This window comes from Mastigoproctus giganteus, chromosome 10 (genome assembly GCF_048544385.1).
Source record: "Mastigoproctus giganteus isolate SK-2022 chromosome 10, ASM4854438v1, whole genome shotgun sequence".
Classification (NCBI taxonomy): Eukaryota; Metazoa; Arthropoda; class Arachnida; order Uropygi; family Thelyphonidae; genus Mastigoproctus; species Mastigoproctus giganteus.
The window spans coordinates 33691931-33711805 of NC_143584.1; the positions used below are offsets into that span (position 1 = coordinate 33691931).

Genomic DNA, 19875 nt, shown 5'->3' on the forward strand with positions numbered 1-19875 from the left:
ATAACCCCCCCCCCCGAGCCCTATGTGATTTTACGTTAAGTGGACTCTACTCAACTGTCTTCAATCTTTTTCTCAATTTCAGTGACACAGCTTTTTAAACAAGATCGCATATATCTCTTAAAGATTATGCGATTTTCCCAAAAGATTTTTGGAAAGGAATATATATAAAATGAAATATGAAACTACAGCAATATTTCATAAAAACAGCGAATTCATTTCCTAACAGCGGATTTGCACTTTATCCACAAAATTTCAATATTTTTGCTGTGATTTCCCTTTGGTGATAAATATATAAGGAAAGCATACAAATTAGTTTTTCTCGTCACGGCACATACAGGCGAGATAATTTATTTCCACAGGAGTGTTATTGTCGAATATCAAGTAACTGGCTTGTCGATTCGCCAATTGCAAAAAAACCTACACCATCAAAATTCGATTGTCGGCGATGTTACCATGAAATGTAAGCTTAATGGTATTACCACAGTCCAGCCTCCTACCCCCCTCACACCTGTCTGGTTTTTACCGGGACTCTATGCTACCTACCTCCTCACTGGACATGGCTCCTTCCAGAAAAAACTACATGACTTCAGAATTTCAGACTCACCCAGCTGCCACTGTGGAGAGGATCAGATCTTGCCCACAGCTGTGAAATCTACGAGGACTTCAGGAGGATTCTAATAGGGAGACTACGCTTCAACTACCAAAATCAAGAACACCTCACCCTACAGAATGAAGAAACTTACAGAGCCTTGACTCAATTTGCAATGGACCTATTTACCAGGCAGAAAGCGCTACCACCACCTTAGCATCCGAATCGATAGGTCATAACAACCATGACTGACAACTGTTGCTGCGCATCATTGAGACATGGATGCTAATGCCTTGGACCAACTTACACAAGACTTGACCAACAAACCATCCGGAGTACAGAACCCAACTTGCTCCCTCACATCTCAAGTAGTCATCTGGTCTCCCCACTTGGTTGGGACAATACTAGCAGTGCAATCAAAGACAGGGTCCACACATACCTTGACAAATTCCTCATCATTGATTACTGGACCAACTTCTCCCGACCAGACGTGACACATCTCATCAAGAAGAGACCTACAATCGATCCCTGGACTTGACCATCATATCTTGGACTCTCGGTTTTGACCACCCCACTATTCGTTATCATGGACTACAAGACCAGCCTTCAGTCTGGATGCGACACAGACTCACCAAATGGAGTCCCAATGACGACACCTGGACTAGACCTTTCTGAACATAACCCATCCACCATAGCAGCACTCACACTGCTGGATTTCCACCAAGTGTCGGCTCCAACTGACTGGCCGTGCTAGCTGTACCTACCCTACACTTGCAGGGTATCTCTCTCTCTCTCTCTCTCTCTCTCTCTCTCTCTCTCTTTGGCTTCTTTCTTCTGTTTCCTACCGTCCTTTTATGCCCCCCCCCCCTATTTTTCTCTTACACAATGATTTTTTTTTTTTTTTTTGTGGGGAGGTGGTTTTTTTTTTTTTTTTTTTTTGTCTACCCCACTCTTCTCTCTGGTGAGGCACTGGGCATGCCACGCTGTCATCAGGGGCCACCTTCCCTGTCTGCCCCCTTCTTCTGTTTCCTTCCCTCCAGTCTTCTGCCTTCCTCCCTTACTTTTCTCTTGAACAACGGTTTTTTTTTTTTAATATATATATATGCCCCACAGGTCTAAATATAAATACATTAAAATTATTGCCCGACCTATTTGACCCTAGAACAAGTTATCAGTGAACAACCCTACGCTCTGTTAAAATTACAACTGTTGCTCAAGAAACAGCGATCATCTCATTCTCAAATCTGGTCCTAGCCACTGAAATCCCAGGAAAGTGGGTGGCAGGACCCGCCAGAGTATTCTAGCATCAGTGGTACACCCGGTCAGCCTTCCCGTGGCACGGTGTGGTAACGTCGGGTCCCACTAGGGGCTCGGCGGCTAATAGACCGGAGGAACAAAGGGCACAACACAATATACAGCACATGATCACCACACACTTCAAATCTCTGGCCCCGATACAATGTACACCCGCGGAGTTGGGAGAAATCCCAGGAGCCGTTAGACACTAAAATACCTTACCTCACCACAGTCCAGCAACATACACAGGAAGACCACAGAGGCTCACTCCATGTGACCAAAGGGTGTTAGGAAGTGTAGTACGACAATTTCGTGAAACAACTCTGCAAAATAATCAACAGAGTTCAAAAGCGCCAACAAAGGTTTGGAATCTGTACGAACTATGTCCAGAGCTCCATAGCCAGGATTTTCATGAGAGAGCGGTGACTCATAAGCCAAACTTCACAAACTGCAATCAGCGGCGTTGCCTATTATATTGAGTTATGAACGCTACTCCAATCAGCTGAGTGGGTGTTTTTTTTTTTTTTTTTTTTAAATTTTGTGTTAGGCGCATCAGCAACTTAGGTCATATTGCGCTAATGTGAATAAGTGTAAATATATGTCGTCTTTAAATTTCGGGCGAATTGCTATTTGCTGGACAAAAAACCCAACATTCCGGGAGGGAAAACCATACTACACTCGCCTGAGACGGACTAACTTAGCTATTGTGAAAAAAAAAAAAAAAGTCCATAAAAATTCTTCGCATCATTGACGAGATTTAAACTCAGGTCCTTCACACCTCGTATCGATTTTTATTGAACTTACCAAGTACGTATTAAGGAATTAAAATATTGGCTTTAAATTTTAAAATATCAGCGCGCGACTTGAACTAATAAAATTTTCGTCCTCTTCGTACGATTTGCTTTTTAGGAGAAATCTTACTTTCTCGGGTTCTCGAAATTGATAGAACACCTTAGAGAACGATAATTGGTCTTAGTGACCTGTACAGTTAATTTTATTTAATTAATTACTTTTTTATTGTAAAAAAGTAATTGAACTTCCGTTTTTAAGAATGCGATGAGGAAAAAATACATTTAGAAAAAATAAATAAATAAAATAAAAAATACATTTAGAAAAATTAATCGTAGAATAAGTTCAGTGGTCCTTCCACTGTTTCAAGCATTTCCAGAACCACTGTTCTGTGATCTTAGTTTTGTCTGCGAATATTTTTCCTGGTAACATTAAAAATGTGACGTATTTATGTGAATAAGTATAATGTATTTTATTCTGATTTACAATCGCAATGTATTTCAGATGTAGTTACCGATTAATATTTTAATGAACTGGAGCTTTCGCGTCATTTCCATTACCGCAGAATTAACTATCAGCACTTGCATTTGTCATCCTCTCGTTTAGCAGAAATCGTGTCATAAAAGTATTAGTAACTCCCATTTGAAATTGTTACCATACGTAATGCCAGTAAAAATAATTAATGCGTTGAATTAGCCTCGCTTTAATTATCGTATTCCTAACAACCCGCGTGTGAATATTTTCCATTAATCGAAATGTGTAACCTGAGCTGCCATCTGTCGTCTGATATCTGTACTATTTTAAACAAACATTACCAAATGCGTAATTTCAAATTATTTGAAACAATTCTTAAAAAGTTAAAAAAAAAAATTCAAAAAGTATTCTTCGCTGTTGCTCTTGGCTATGCCGAGTTTCCAGTTCTCTGTTGGAAATTGTGCTGCCACTTTCGGGTGAATATTTGATGAAAGAAAAGAAAAAGAGGAACTGTGAGAAAGATATTTAAATCTGATTTTAGATGCATCAGAAGAGGAAACGATTTGACTAACAACACATTTCCAGCCAACAAAACAGCAACCACACGATTTAAGGGAAGACTTTTCTCCACATTTGCTTCGCGTGCCTTTTGTGATTGCTTCCGTGAGCTCGGCTCCTTCACTTCAACGGTGTGCACTTTGTCAAGATGTCTTTGGTAGTGGAGAAAGTTTCTGTACTTTCACACGGTGAGGGGACGGAGAAGGGGAAGAAAAAAGAAAAAACAATCATCCCTTTTCGAACTGCTTGAACTTCGAAGCACTCACGAAAAACGAAAGGTCTGAGAGCGTAATCAATCAAAGTAATCTCAAATAGGATTGATTTATCCGTAAACACCATCGCTTCGAAAAGATGTCAAAACTGCAAAGATAGTTCGTTTTTATTAAGGCTGGGATTTAAATAACTTTGGGTTGACAGCTGTTTTAGCTTCATACACTTAAAACACCAATCCTCCCCTCTCAACAACTGAGTCATTGGTGTTAAGGTAGAGTATTCAGCAGAATCTGTTGATGGAGAGTTGCTATAGAAATAATACAAGTTAAGACTTCAAACAGGCTTACCGTTACTGAATCAATCTGTTTTTTTCAGAACAGGTTAAAACATTATTTCATATAAGGATGTAATTTGTAAAGGTAACAGTATAATCAGTTTCAGTACTATATACACTGTCCAGTCAAAACATTATGGCCACCTACCTAATAGTGGGCATATCTTCTTGCCACCACTACCGCCACCCCACAGCGAGTCTGAATTCTATGAAGCTTCGGAAAGCTACAGGAGGTATGCTGTACCATGTCGCCAGGATTGAGTCCTGTAGATCCAGATAATCCGTGGTGGAGGATTCAAACGCCGTGCCTGCCGATCCACGTAACTCCTGAGATGTTCTATGGGATTCTTATCCTGCGTCCAAGGTTGTCACTTTCGTGTACGGCGAACCACTCTTGAATAATACCGGCAACGTGGCAGGGAGCATTATCCTACTGGAGTTATCGTGGTTTAGCAGTTTTTAACATTCAGAGTCTGAGTATGAGGACTTCGAGAGATTCCTAGGAAAACATCCCCCAATATACCAAAACACACTCGCCACCTGCCTCTTTCTATTGGGCCAGGGCATCGGAGTGATTCATTCCGCAGTTTGTCGCCATACCCTCCATCTACCGTCCACACGGCATAGCAGGAAATGTGATTCATCGAAAAAAGCAAACTTTTTCCAGTCGTCAATGGTCCAATGACACCATTCAGACGTAAACTTCAGGAGCGGTTGACAATGAGTGGCTGTAAGCCGTGGTTCATGAAACATTGTTAGTGGTACTGGTTATCCGTTTCACCATTTTCTGTCTATCGGCTCGCACAAAGCGGGTTAACCTACATTCACCGCGACCATTTATGAGGTGTGGGCGACTGCTGCTTGTCTACTGTATCGTCCACTCTTGGAAAACCTTAACTGCAGCACCCCACAAGATTCGCATTTCCGTAATAAAGCCACCCTTCAACTGGTACCCTACAAACATGCCTTTTTCCAAAGTTCGTCAGATCACGGCCCTTGCACGCGTCGATCAACACGATACTTCATATCGCCGCATTCCACGAACCTGCCGTATCACCTTTACAGGTTCTCACCGCGACAAATGTACCACCAAGCGGGGAGAATGGCCGATTGCTAGAACACGAAGGTGGTTATGTTTTGATTGAGCAGTATATATGCATTTTATACCTTCTTATATGATAAATATTGACGTAAAAAAATAGGTTTTTAATTACAAAAAAGTTGTTGCTGAAAAGGAATAACGGTTTACCAGTGATGGAATAATACCCCAAGAATAGACTACAATCACGATTTTTGATTTATATTATACTAAACTGGTTGGCGGTTTTCTTGAGAATAGTGCACTATAATTATTAAGAAACATTAGGTGTTCATTGATCATTTGTGCTGCAAACTCTAGAGAGTACTAAAGAAATTAAAAAAAAAAAAAACTCTTACACGTCTGTTGACAATAACATTAGGGTACTCTGCTCTCACACAAATCCTGCTCTCCCCTACCGGCTTCGGATCTAGCTAACTGAATTCGTTTCCTTGTGACTGACTTCTTGCCAGCTTTCTTTCCTATCCCTTTCTTTAATCTTATTTCCTCTTCTTATCAAGCTTTTCGTTGGTTTGCCTCTCTGTTTTTTCGTGTCTCATCGATTTCGGCAGAAGTGTTAGACGAAAACAATCCAAGCACCTGCCTAATCGGTTTAGCGCGTCTCTCGTGACGTCATCTTCTACAAGAAAAACAGAAGAAAGTTTCCCTATGCGCCATTCGGAACAAGATCGCCAGAGGGCGTTGTACACGCTGTTCTAAGAATTAAAAACTGCATTTCCCCCCCCAAAAAAACGCAACTTAAAAATTCTTTCATTGTAATAAAGACAATGGTGGGAAAACACATTGGTAGATCTGGTAGAACTACGCTAAAGATTATTCCTAACATATAAAATCGTTTGCTTCGCGGTAATATCTCCAACAGCGACGCAAAATATATTTCCTGAATATTATAACATTGGAATAGTTGAGCGGGCGAAAACAGTCGAAGCTCGGAGGTATTTTTTACCACAGATTTCCTCTGGTGGTTCCAATACGATGCCACTGGAGTCTATTTCATCTGGACAGCACACTTTTCTATTCGTAGTCTAACTTGAGGATGTTATAACAAGATTACTTACGCATGTCTAAAGACATCTTGCCGAGTCTCCTCAATTGACTTTTAAAATCGAATCTATGTGACGCCTCCAGCTAACAAACTTTCTTTACACTTGGACTGGTTTGGAACGCTGCAACTTTTGTATAAATTTGAATATTTATTTTAAAATGTTAAGAATTTCCGAATAGGAACCCCTTATCGCTTTTTGCGGAGAAAAAGTATGCCATTTTTTGTGCCTCTGATAAAACGCAAAGTTTTTTTTTTTTTTTTTTTTCTTTTTAATAAAGCAGTTATCAAAAAGCTTCCAAAAAATGTGTTCTAACCGTAGTGTCTTCGGGAAACTCAACACAGCCAGCCACTGTTGTATTTTTTATTAAAAACAAATAATTTCATTTATGGTCACAATGAATTGATGACGTCAGTGATCCCGTGGCACACTTCACCTCGTGCAACAATACTTTGAAATTTTTTTTTTTTTTTTTTTTATCACAGTCGTTCGCGGAGATGGTTTAAAATGACTGACATTTTTGTATATATGTTTTTGTTTCTACGCATGCGCGAGCGTATTTGGGTATTTAAATGTTTCTCTGAAACACTGGACACAGTTTCAAATAACAGTAATTGTAGTCATGATGACATTTAAGTAAAAAAAAAAAAAAGACGTTTTTCTCAACAAGACAGTTTACACTGAAAACTTTACACAAAAATGTTCGTTAGATTTACGGAGGCGATTCGTACGATCCGTACACATTCTTAAATGTCACCTCCGGACCTCCGTAATATATCTCCCTGCTGCTGTTGTCTCTACTGCTTGATGAACTGGAAGGTTCTGGAAATGTCATGCTGGTTTTGAATTCTTTTTTTCTTTTATTCTTCCGGTGCCATCTGTAGCAGAAGTACGCTCCTACGATCACCCCCACGTGAAGCACAGAGAGCGTGATGGCGGTGGCGATTATTGTTGGAATAGATGTGCATATCATGTTGGAATTCTTTTCGATCAGATCTGAAACCAAAACAGAGAATGAGACGAGCCCACTTTCACAATGCAATTTACGATATGACACATTTCAAGGACTAATTTCTTACCTGTACTCTCGTCATCAAGGTCTTGGGAGTCTTTATCCCATTCAAGTTCCGTCCCAGAGTCATCTCCGACCATGATGGCTAACGACAGGGGCACTTCTACTGGGACAGGCCTATCATTCGTGACTACAAGTTCCGGTGTGCTCGTATGAGCCTTCGCAGCTCCTTCAGTGGACAATAACAGGTTGCCAGGCTTGTTAACAATTTCTCCGCTTGATGAAGACGATTTCGGATTTTCATCTCCAGGTGGGTGTGGCATGTGCTTACTGTTCTCCATGGTTTGGCCTCCATCCGGTGGTTTTCGCATGGATCGACTGTTGATTTCACCTTCGTCCTGTGGGTTTGGTATGGACCTGCCAATACCGGTCTCAGATGGAACAAAAGATTCGTTCGGATGGCTGAAGTCAAAATTGCCGCCTTTCCGAACTGTTTTATCACTAAGAACTGGGTTCGGACCAATATCCTCGCGATGGCTTAAGTATCCCGGATATTCGGCCATATTTAGTGAGCCGTGATGGTTGTTCTGTTGGCCGTGACCACTGCTCGTGTTATGAAGGTTGGCAAAGTCATTTTGATGGCCATAAATCTGATGGTTGTGATTTGGTCGAGTGTGATTTCTTTCATAGCTCTCTGGGCGGGGTGAAGATAAGTATAAGTGGACAGGCGGTGCCGCTCTCTGATCTGCCGATCCAGAATGAGCGGAAATAAATGAGACGTTTTGGGAAAACAATTTTCCGTTTGTCTGGTTGCGGGAATCAATTACTTTAACGATGGTCAAAGGCCTGGAGAGGGGGGGTGGCTTTGTATCCTGTCTTTGTCCATTTAGCGCACCGGAAACGGATGACACTGGAGGAACCATCTCATCTGGATACCTGTGAGGGATTGCTTCTCGAACGAATGCCGTTTGAGGAACTAAAATGGAGTCCTTATCCCTAGTTGAAGCTGCAGCAGTATTCTTGCTGCCATTAAGAGCAATAGCGGACCACGTACCATTAGCGGAATAAAATTGAGGGGTCCCGATATCCCTTTTGCGTCTTCCGTACGACTCAATGTTATTAGCACAAAATACCTGCAAGAAAGAAAAAAGGAAAGCATTAAATGTGTTTAGTTTTAGATGAATTATTTCGTAAAATCGATATTCAATATGTCTTATTTAATTATATTGTACTTACTATATAATAATAATATTCTTTAATACGTTAAATGGTATACATTTGTGATTCCATGCACAGATAACCAGAGGACTCTTACAAAAACGTTAACTATGCATGTGACCAAGCACAGAAATACAAAGTTCAACTACAAAACGACCATTAGAAGCAAAATATGAGAATATAAAATTCATTGTAATTAAAACACGCAAGACTACAAATTAAGCATAGCATAAAATGACATCAGCATACTAGGACCGGCACTCGCACACCTGTCCTTTACATACAGTAAGATAGCCCAAGATGTCATCTCGATATGATTTATCGATGCACCATAGGTGAATTGATAAATCATATCGAGTCACATTTGGGAAGTGTCTCTTGAAACTTGGTAACCTCTGGAGCCTTGAACACAAAAAGGGAGTAACTGCGAAGGTGTTTTCCTGGCAAACGCCAACCATCCGTGTTCCAGATGTTCATATGATCATGCTTAGATGAAAACAGATGAAAGAATACCTTTATTTTCCCCACATGGGCTCTGTGGATGTGTATTGCAGGTTGGAGCATAATGCAGCTTTGGATGTCGTGTAGATCTGGTGAGACCACAAGTTGGCCCACTTCAGCACCCAGAATTCGAGATCCCATAGTTTCTTGAGGCAGACCAAATTTCCACGGCATAGGAGAGCACTCTAGAGAAGTACGTTTCGAGGTATTTCCTGATTGTTTGTTTATTGTGAGTTTTGCACAGATCTATTTTCATTGCTCAGAAGGTTCGCAAGGCTATGGAGTACTGAGCTTGGATTTGTTGTTTATATGTGAGGTTCGCATCAAGGATTACTCCTAAGATCTACACTTCCAGTGGCTCCCACTGGAAGCGTAACCTTTCCTGCTAATTCTGAAAGTAATAAGGTATCATCAGCGGACGTCATCAGACTTTGAGAGAAACGATTAGATAGCTTGACTTCTTTGGATTAACTGACAGGAAAAAAAAAATTGGCATACTCACAGAATGTAATAACGTAGTTTTTTACAGCTGAGGCGGCTTGTCTTGTTTGGGGATCAACGACCTGGAGTTGGTATGGCAAATAACACACAATACTGTATTATTGTTATTATATTTAGCCATATAGTGCAAGGAAGCCTGAGGCTTTTACTGCACCAGCCAAAAAAAATTTTCTGAATTACCCCTGAGAGAGAGTAAGTAAAAGTAAATCACCAAGAAAGAGAAGGGTGGTGATATCTAGCTCAGGACCCTAGGTGTGCGCCAAACCCATACTCACCAGATGTGAACCCCTGGGGTAAAATATCATTAGCATATGATAAGAACGCTGGAACTTGATCCATAAACGGCACGAATATGCCACTTATGGATTGGCTCAAGTTGTCTCCTCAACAGAGAAATAAATTGATAATAATAGTAATAATAATATTGCAGCGAATAGCAGGCAGGGCAGAGAGGGAACCACTTTGTGGGATGCCTGCATCTGCGCTTTTACAGACTGTACTTTTATTACATGTAAAGTGGAGCATTCGCCTAGATAGCAGACTTTTGAGGAGTGCGACTACATTGCCGGATATCCCGCTGCTGTAGAGTTTTAGGCGCATCAGCAATTTAGTCCATATTGCATCATATATGTGTGTAAATTGCGTGTGTTCTGAGGTCTATTTGCTGTTTGCTGGACGTAAAACCCTAGTTTCCGGCGAAAACCAACTACCCTCGCCTGAGACCAACTAACTCAGCCACGTTGTGAAAAAAGACCCATAAAAATTCCTCACGTCATCGACGGGATTCGAATTCAGATCTTTTCCACCAGGTATGGGGAGGACCATGACTACACCAACAGTGCTCCCATGAAGGCAATTATAAACTCGGTATAACCCCAGTATAAACTCTGAAGCATTGAAGTGTGACATCCATATAATAACGTGCCAAGCCTAAAAGCAAGCATTAAGATAATGATTTTAACAAACCGTGGCTTAGATAAGAAAAGATACGGAGCACATTCAGAGATGCAAATGAGATAATTGGTGGTATATTTGGATCATAAGAGGTAATCTGCATAAATTCTGGTATCAAAAATCCAAGTTTTAAAACTACTATCTCCAAAGATACCACTTTCCTGATGAAGAAACTTCAGAAGGTATTTATTCCATACTCCCAGGAAGATTCACTTGTTTATTTCTGCAATATTTCCAGACTGATAACTGCCTTAATCATCCAGAATCAGCGAAGAACCTATGTATTTATACATAGATTCTTATCTTATCTTATCTCCATCGTATCTTATCTTCAATTATACTTGCGGGAACAACTCATAATTTGGTTAACGTGTAGTTCGGAAACTTAAGTCTAGATGGCAGCTCATATCGTACTCATGCGAAAATATATTTCGGATTGGATAGTTTTTATGACAGAATGGGAAGCGATTCCATCATCTCCTATAACTCATTACAACCCCATACAACAGGTCTACAAATCAACTAAATTATACGTTGCTCCCGCAAGTATAATCGAAGATATATGCAATTGCATGGGTTTTGCGAACTTCAAAAATACCTTGTACTTATAATTAATTTTTCTACTCATTATGGAATAGGTGTCATTAGATATTTACTGAAATAAAAAATCATATACTGCGATATAATTAACTTTTATCAGTTGGTTGAACTATCTAATAAAATTAATTGATGTTATTGCGTACATTTAATTTCGTTCATTATCAGTTAGGCTTGCCAACCATCTGCTATTATCGGTTTTACTTTAAACTTGACAGCGTACAAAGAATAAAATAAATGTAAATTTAATTGCTTGAAGTCGCATGAAAATTGTGCAAAAGCATTTCAATGAAAATTTCCAAGTCAGAAAAATTGCGAGAAGACAATCCAATTATAAATTTTAGAACTAAGTATATCGACAACGGTTTATTAATTAATTAATTTTATTATTCTTTATTTTCTATGATTTTGATTTTACGGGGTGGGCATTAAATTTTATTACGTTTCTCGCCTCGGTTCTAAAATTGCCATTTCACACATTGGCAAGCCTATCTGGTAAAATCAATTTCTAAATTTTATCAGGGGTGGTCTGAAATAATGTAATGTTTTGCACTTACCGGTTCGCACCTTTCTATACAGAACCGGATCTGTACCTCAAAGTTCACGAGCCCAGTGGAAGGAAAACGAAATGCCTTGAAGTTAGCGAACAGCGATCTGCGGTCACGTGGATCCACCAAAAGTGCGGGAAATATTGTGATATCCGTCGGACATCTTAAAAATGAAAAAAAAAAAAAAAAACACACAAAACAACGTTTATTGCTTGTAAAGTTAATGCAAGAGCATTAATGAAGTGGTGTTAATTTTTCACGAAAAAATGTTAGAAAGACAGGTGAGAGCGTTAATAAGGTCTCTCTTAGACGGCGAAATTATTTCGCAGTATAGTGCAGTATATTATAATTAAAAAAAAAATTAGGTTCGAAAGAAATGCTCCTCCTTCCAAAAATAAAATAAATCCGTGAGTGTCCCTTTGGATCAGTGAAAAAGGGCGCAGAGATCCTTAAATTATGAGGAATTGAGACCGCTCTAAGATTTTTCCGCATTTCCTCATTATGGCCGCTGCCCTGGGCTAATACTAAAACATTCCATACAGAAGCGATTCTCAAACAACAGTGACATAACGAACCCCCCTCCCCTCCATTTAACTTTAAAAACTTTTCGGGGACCGTTTTTAGTATGAAGATGTGCTCACGGACCCCTACACTAAGCAATATTCTTTCTATGCTCTAATTTTTTCAGTTTTTGAATATTGATAGCAAATTTCTGACATTAACCACGAACAGCAGGTTGAGAAACACTAGAATAGAGGCAAAATGCAACCAGTATTTTTGACACGGTTCAACAAAATATATTGGAAAGTGCTGCCATCTATTGGCAATGCATAATACTTTTATTCATCGATTCTCGTATGCAGTTTCATACACAGTAGAGCAGCGCGAATCAAACTCAGGGTGGAAGAATTAACAAAATCCATAGATGGATAATAAAAAAATAAAAAACACATATCTCTAAATAAACTGAAAAATGTTTAAAAACGGCCCTGCAAGCAGTGGCGCTTTATACCTTCATGGGGCCCAAGGCAAAATGGAATTTGAGGGTCCCATCTAAAGAAAAAAACTAATAAAGAACATTTTCAATTTCATTTTATTCTAACAACAAAACAAACAAAATACATGACATAAGAACTAAATATAAAATTTCATCAAAATCGGTAAAACCATTTAAGAAAAAAAAAAGAAAAAAACAATTTTCAAATTAATCTTCAAGTTCACTGACCTTTTCGGGTTGAAAGTTCCGATAAAAATCGCTTAAAAATATTAGTGAAAAATAGCAATGAGTTTTTGAAACAGTGATTTTGGTCCCCCCGTTCTCCCTCAGATCGGGGCCCTATGCAGATATATTTTTTGTCTATAGGATAACGCGCCATGATTCATGAAGTTACGCCTCTAACCGATGAAAGACCGGCCATTAACAGACGATTTCTTGAAGAAATAAATATGAAAGATTGTTTGTTTGTTTGTTTGCTATTCAAGGAAAACTGCTGGGAAATATTTTAAAAGGTGACTCTGCTGCTTCAAGACAATAAATATCTCTTCAAAAATTTTTTTAGTTTCAGGAACACGAAAAATCACATGGAACAAGGTCAGACCAGAACCGTGGATTTCCAATACAACCTTTGCATTTCCCGCAACTCTTTCAAGGCAATTTTGGAAAAAGTAAATGAATAAAATTATTGTATAGAAAAATTACCTCCGATCTTGCCCCATTTGACTTTTCCTATTCCAAAAATGGAATATGGGGCTCTTTCAGGGAGTGTTTCCCTCTTTCAGGGAGTGAAACACTCCCTGAAAGAACCTCCGTTTAAATCAAATGAAAATATTCAGAAAAATTTAAACTACTACTGAGATAGGACTTTCACAATTTAATTTCCATTAATCCCGAGAGGATAAAGGCCCTGGTATGCGTGTCGAATGTGTGGAGAGTACTTTGAAAGGGACCACACGATTTCTTTTTTAAAGAATTTGTCTGGTCATATATGGGGAAACCTCGTATATATATATATATATATATATATATATATATATACGCAGTATAGTGCAGTATATTATAATTCATTAGGACAAGAAAGTATATTTCCAGAAAAATTAACTCACCCAGCACTGTCAATCAGGAACAGCGACTCACCCTTAGAACTTCGAGCATAAAGATTACGCGCAAACAGAGCAAAATTAGCTGAAATTATAGAAAAAGCAAACGCATATATATAATGATAATAATATGTCAAATAATAACCATAATAAAATACAATATAAAAAAAATTGTAAATCTTTAACGTACACCCATGTGCAAAAGTTAACACTTTTCCAGTGTTTGAGATAAAAGGTAGCATAAAACTGGAAAAACAAACACTTTGTGCAATCTTAAAGTCCACTGCCAGGCTTCTCCGGGTTGCAGTTTATCTTAAATTCTTCTTTATGGATAATAACGCACTCCCCATAGGGTTGATGAATTTTGAACATCGAAAATATCTTAAAAATGTAACTGCTGCGAGATCCCCAGAGATCTGACCCAACGGAACATGCCTGGAATGTTTTGGAGGGTGGGGAGGGGGGGGGGTACAAAACAGGAGTCCAAGAACATTTCTCTAAGAATCCTTTATGAGCTAAAATCTGCTCTCCGGGAGCAATAGGCTTTATCGCCTATTGACCTCCCGAATGACTTTGTTGTAAGAACTAGACTCGGCCTCAGAATTGTTTAGTAGTAAAGGGTGATCACGTCCCTGTTAATCCTTGTATAGACAGAATATTGTGTCATCCTTTCACGATAATCATACGTTTATCGTGAAAGAATATCATAATCCTCCAAAAAATTATAAAGAAATCGCCAAAGTAATGATACGTAAGATACTTCTAAAAATACAATTTCCATAACTTTTGCACATGAGTGTATATAAATATTACAGTTCAAAATGTAGACATCTTCATTCGAAACCGCTTATGAATTTAACTTTCGGTTAGAATAAATGAACGAATGATAGCCATACCATGGTCCCGTAATTCTATACGCAGGATCAGGTCATCTCCAAGACCCACCACAGAGGCATCCCGTCCTGATCTATCCAATACCCTCATCACTACGTTGGGTGGCGGTGCTGTATTGGTGACGATTGCGGTTACCGTCGGTTGGAAACGTGTCCTAGAAAATTGAGAGAATCGAAAACACAAGCTATAAAAAAAAACTTTAATACTAATGGCATAAAGAAAAAATCGTCTTAACACGAACGTGATTTATGCGTAACGCCATTTTCTCTTATATTGCCTAAGGGGACTGTAAAATAAAGGTTACTACCGCTACTTACGTCACTTCATAACCCGGTGATGCTCCTGGATAAGGTGCGTTTAAAGTGACGGTTCTGTCTTCGGCACCGAACGAACACACCACTTTGATGACCTTGTCGCTTTCTGTGACGATCACAGGGTGTTGCTGTACGACTACCTCATTCGTATACCGACCTGCTCCCTGGAAGAAATTATTTTCTCGTAAACTATTGCGCTTTCTTTTGGTGGCTCAACCACATTATTTTATTTGGCCATAACATACCCAAAAGGAATAATCCGAGTACGTTGAACATTACTACAATACAAAATATGAATTAGTCTAAAACCAGGGTGGATTGACCAATAAGTGCAGTACTCAAGTATTTATAACATTTCCACATATGAAAGAAAGAGGGGGGCGGAAGGGAGATAGCATTCCTAAGGGCGGCCGGATATATAAATCTGCCCCTGATTACAAGCCAATGTAAAAATGCGCATGATAAAAACAGAAAACCGTTCAAGATTGATTTACCTTTTGTGCACTGAGTACGCTAATTCAATATAAGATTTTAAAATTATTATATTTCGATGTTAATGGAAACAAACAAATCCGTATAGGCAAGGCTCAGAATGGAACAGAGCAAACCGGAACTGGCATTCATATTTCATTATTATAAATAAGATTTTATTAACAAGCGTTTCGGTTCGCGAAATTTTTCCATTTCGAGCATTGGTTAAGACAGAATGTAGAATGGCAAATTCCACAAACCTCTTGACGCGTTCCGCATCGGCTACCCAAAGACACCGCGAACTGTAGAGATGTCTGTCCGGTTCCTGTGACGTAACATTGAATAGCGTTTCCTTTGGCGTACACACGCCCACTGAACGGAGAGCCGAAACTGATGGTGAGAAGCATATCCTGTTGGTTGCACTGCACCTGAACTGCACGTGAACGGAAAATATTAATATCAATAATAATTACTGATCCAATGGAAAGCCACGAAATTTATGATAGTTTTATAATGCAGAAAGGACTGCCTCGATGAAAACTTACCTTGCTCGCAGCTTCCCTTTTCGCTGTACACGGAATTTTGAAGCGGAACAAGGTCCTGAGATCTTTTGATGGAGCTAATTGTATCATCGCTACTCAGAGCGCAATCGTGTGTTGACAGTTCAAAGTTGAGCGAACGGCAGTTGAAACTGCGCTCCGAATCGCATTGGCGTTGACAATCCTGAAGACTGAATGCACGAAACATACGGTCGATATAAGGAAAGAAGCGATCCAAGAAATCACTGTACTGGCAAGCAGAGGGTTCTATGAAATATAAAGTACAAAGATACATTACAGAACCCCATCATCCGCCATTTTGAAATTTTCTTTAATCTAATTGGATTCTATAATAATAAAAAAAACTTCATATTTTAGCTATTTTTCGTGTTTTTCTTCCGATAAAACCAAGGACTATTAATGAGGTGAGAATCTTTATCCCAATCCAAAATATTACTCTACATTCTCCCATTTGTTAGGTCACCTTTATAATAGTGACGATGTTTAAACAAAGTAAACTTTTTATTAAAATTAGATGGAACACCTAATTATCATTGAATAAATAATAATTATTACTCATCAAAACACCATCTTCAACCTTTATCAATAAAAAGACAGCTTAAAGTAATTATATATTTCTCCGATAACGTTGTATATTCTGGATTCAAAGTACCACGTCCTGATATCGTATAAAAGTAATTACCTGCTGCGCATTGGTTTTCTAGATAGTCTGCATCCCCAATTGCTCTTCGAAATAAGTTCTGACGGCTTCGTCGACTCTCAGAAGAAAGACGGCAGCTTAAACCAGCGGAATAATAAGTAGCTGACCTGCAAGGCGGATGAGTTTGCAAACAGAGATCCTCACAATCAGAACGTGAGACGACACCACGAATCTCCTGGTCTGCTGTGCCCAGGAACTCGTACTCTCTCACCCTTTCAAAAGACCATAGTTTGCCACACGGTCTTTCTATAATAATAAAAAAAGAAAATAGTATAATCATCAGAAGGCAGTAATGGTAATTTAATAATATAAAGCCAGAAAGACTACACACTTTATTTTGTATTTAGATAAAACTGAACTATAACCAGATTTCCAATGTAAATTGTCAAACTTCCCCTTGCTTACCTCTTAGGCATACTTTCTCATAATAGATCGTGTCTTCGCTCGGAAATAAAGCGGTTGGATTATTACCAGCTGCTACATCCAACGAGAAACAATTCTGCTGATGTCTGGTAATTTGGATAATAAACGCTTTGCAGCTGTCCCGCAGTCTGCAGTAGGCCTGACACTCCTCCACAATCCCTACTGTGGTTCTGGTAGGAATTCTCTCCCTATTTGTTACAAAGCGCATGTCGTAGCCGACGAGTTTTTCGTAGGTGTACGCATCGAAAGAGCAATACTTTGGGGGTGGAGGTGTTGGTGGTCGTGTTGGGGGGATAGGAGTTGGGATACTCGGGGTTGGTATTGTAACTGTCTGTCCTCGGCAATGTTTGCCAACGTAAGAAGCTTTCGCTCGGTATTGGATGGCCGCTTGCTGACCCGTCTGCTCACTTTCGGAACTCAGAAGACAAAGGCGATTGAAATTCCCTTCGCTGAAGGTGTAAGAACGACAGTTGAATTGCTGCTCCCTTGTGCACAGTTGTTCGCACTGGGTGGTAGAGAAAACGCCTGGTATGGCTACCGTTGTGTAAACCATGTAGCGGTCTTTCTGCACTGGCGTGTAGGCACATCCTGCGGTATCTAAAAGAAACAGAAAACGGGTTTCGCATCATTCAATCTGTATTTATTCCAAATTATAACACACAAATCAATCAGATATTTATGCTTTATATTTGTTCGTATTATGTGTTTTATTTCATTTATTTTTTGAAGGGTTATTTTTGTGTGGGAGCGAGATAGAGAAAATGGTGTCAAGCATTATAAAGTGGTCATTTTTACTAAAGAGAAGTTCCAAAAGACTGCTTTAAATTAATTGTACCGATATATAATATATGCCAAAATTATCCGGACATCCCCCCCCGGATTTGGAAAAAATGAACTATCTTCGCGATACGCGTATCAAGGAATAGATATGAAAATGCTGAGTTCACCCGAGAAGTAAACAGATGAACGAAATAAAGTAGATGGATCGAGGCAATGAGCTTAGGTCCTTCCATAAAATCCGATGCAAGTGGCATCAGATACCTGTTGACAGTAGACTTGAAAAACAGCAATTTGAAACTCTAGAGGAAACATTTGTACAAAGACATACAAAAAAGTCATGGGGAACATAATAAGAACAAGGATTGTTCATCTTCAAAAAGCATACGATAAAGCACCAAGAAATTTGTAATATAATTGTACTGCCATGTACTGTATTTGTATTATATAATTGTACTGTCACGTGACAAAAAAAAAGGAAGGACGTGGTGAGTTACTGAAAGTTGGTAGTCCCGAAGGAATGATCTGGATTATCACAGCAGCATGTGCACCTAGAACGTATTAAGATTTGGATGATGACGAAATGTAAACAATGTAATATAAGAATATTAAAATGAAATACTACCACACCTACCCACATTACATTGATTTTCCAGGTATTCGGTGGCTATTTTGCTGTCCAGCCGAGTAGTGGGAGTTGTCCTTTCTACATCAAATAGGTAACACTCCTGATTATACACGTAGTAGTTGGCAGAACGGCACGCATATTTTCTTTCTTCGAAACAGCGAAGTGCGCATTCTGTTCTTGTGACTCTTCGGTGAACATTCCGTGGTTCTACACCCTTCAATTCAAGATTAGGATAGCGTTCGATCGCCCACATCTTCGAGCATCCCAAATACGCTGCAAGAAAGGAGACGAGGATTTTAAAGAATCCCTAATATAAGAAGACCTGACTTTGAGCTTATAAGATAGTGAATGCTTATTTGTATCTCTTTCGAGGTAAACCTGATTTTACATTAATAAAAACTGAAGCGCGATATTTAAAATAAAACTATGACTAGAATAAAAGTACAACTTTCAATTCAATGTGGCTATTATGCAACGAGCATGTAACAATCCTGGACTTCAGACTGTTTTAAAGAACTTGGCCTTAATTAGGTACCCACGAAAAGCTCATTGGATGTGATTAATTTTTTTCTATAAATTTAAAGACAACTTTGATTTAGTCTTTCCATTGTAGTAAAAGAATAGTTCTCGGAGAAGCAGTCTGGAGACGCATAGGACGGCTAGAAAAATAACAACGCCCTCTGGATTTGTGTAAGTATAGCGCAATATTTAAATGAATCGGTTAAAGAAATTGTGAATATCTACGGAAATAAGGGATCTACTGTTCGAAACGTGCCACGATCTTCCATTGGTGTCAGAAGTTCAGAGGGAGAAATCTGTCCCGGATTGGCAATGTCTGGGTCGAGCACTCAAGACCAATGAAGCACTGTTCATCAGATACACGAGCTGGTATTACAGTGCCATGCATCAACGCAAGCTCATCATATAGCTCAGCAGTGTCCACATCATGTTGCAGAAGACTTCGTCATCGGAAAATGTTTGCTGGGTTGAGGTATCAGTACTAGGGGTAGAGGTGGTAATATTTGCAACAGACAGCCTGCAGAAATTTCGCCTTAAGATTACCATATCATCGGCCTTTTGAAGAAAGTACTCAAAGATCGTCGTTTTCACTTGGGCCATGGGATGAAAATCGCATGCTGGCTTCACCAGCAGCCAGTGAAATTCTAGGCTGAGGGTGTCTCACTTGGAGACACGATGACCCAACGCGGCTAAGGGCTTCTCTGACATGCTTAATCGAAAGTCAGATTCATTTGAATGATTCATCTGCATGAAGTAATTAAAAGAG

At 39.3% G+C, this 19875-nt stretch overlaps 1 protein-coding gene across 1 annotated transcript in view; it reads right to left on the reverse strand.

Annotated features, from left to right (window-relative positions):
* Positions 1-7107: 7107 nt before the first annotated feature.
* Positions 7108-19875, reverse strand: part of LOC150078961 (uncharacterized) — a 66210-nt gene continuing 53442 nt past the window's right edge. Inside the window, exons 10-20 of the mRNA XM_090382903.1 lie at positions 18597-18863; positions 17168-17782; positions 16745-17008; positions 16048-16308; positions 15763-15935; positions 15035-15195; positions 14705-14871; positions 13830-13908; positions 11736-11889; positions 7451-8540; positions 7108-7391 (exon numbers count right to left, since the gene is read on the reverse strand). Coding sequence (XP_090239029.1) covers positions 7108-7391; positions 7451-8540; positions 11736-11889; positions 13830-13908; positions 14705-14871; positions 15035-15195; positions 15763-15935; positions 16048-16308; positions 16745-17008; positions 17168-17782; positions 18597-18863 — 3515 coding nt within the window. The remainder of the gene's footprint in view (positions 7392-7450; positions 8541-11735; positions 11890-13829; positions 13909-14704; positions 14872-15034; positions 15196-15762; positions 15936-16047; positions 16309-16744; positions 17009-17167; positions 17783-18596; positions 18864-19875) is intronic.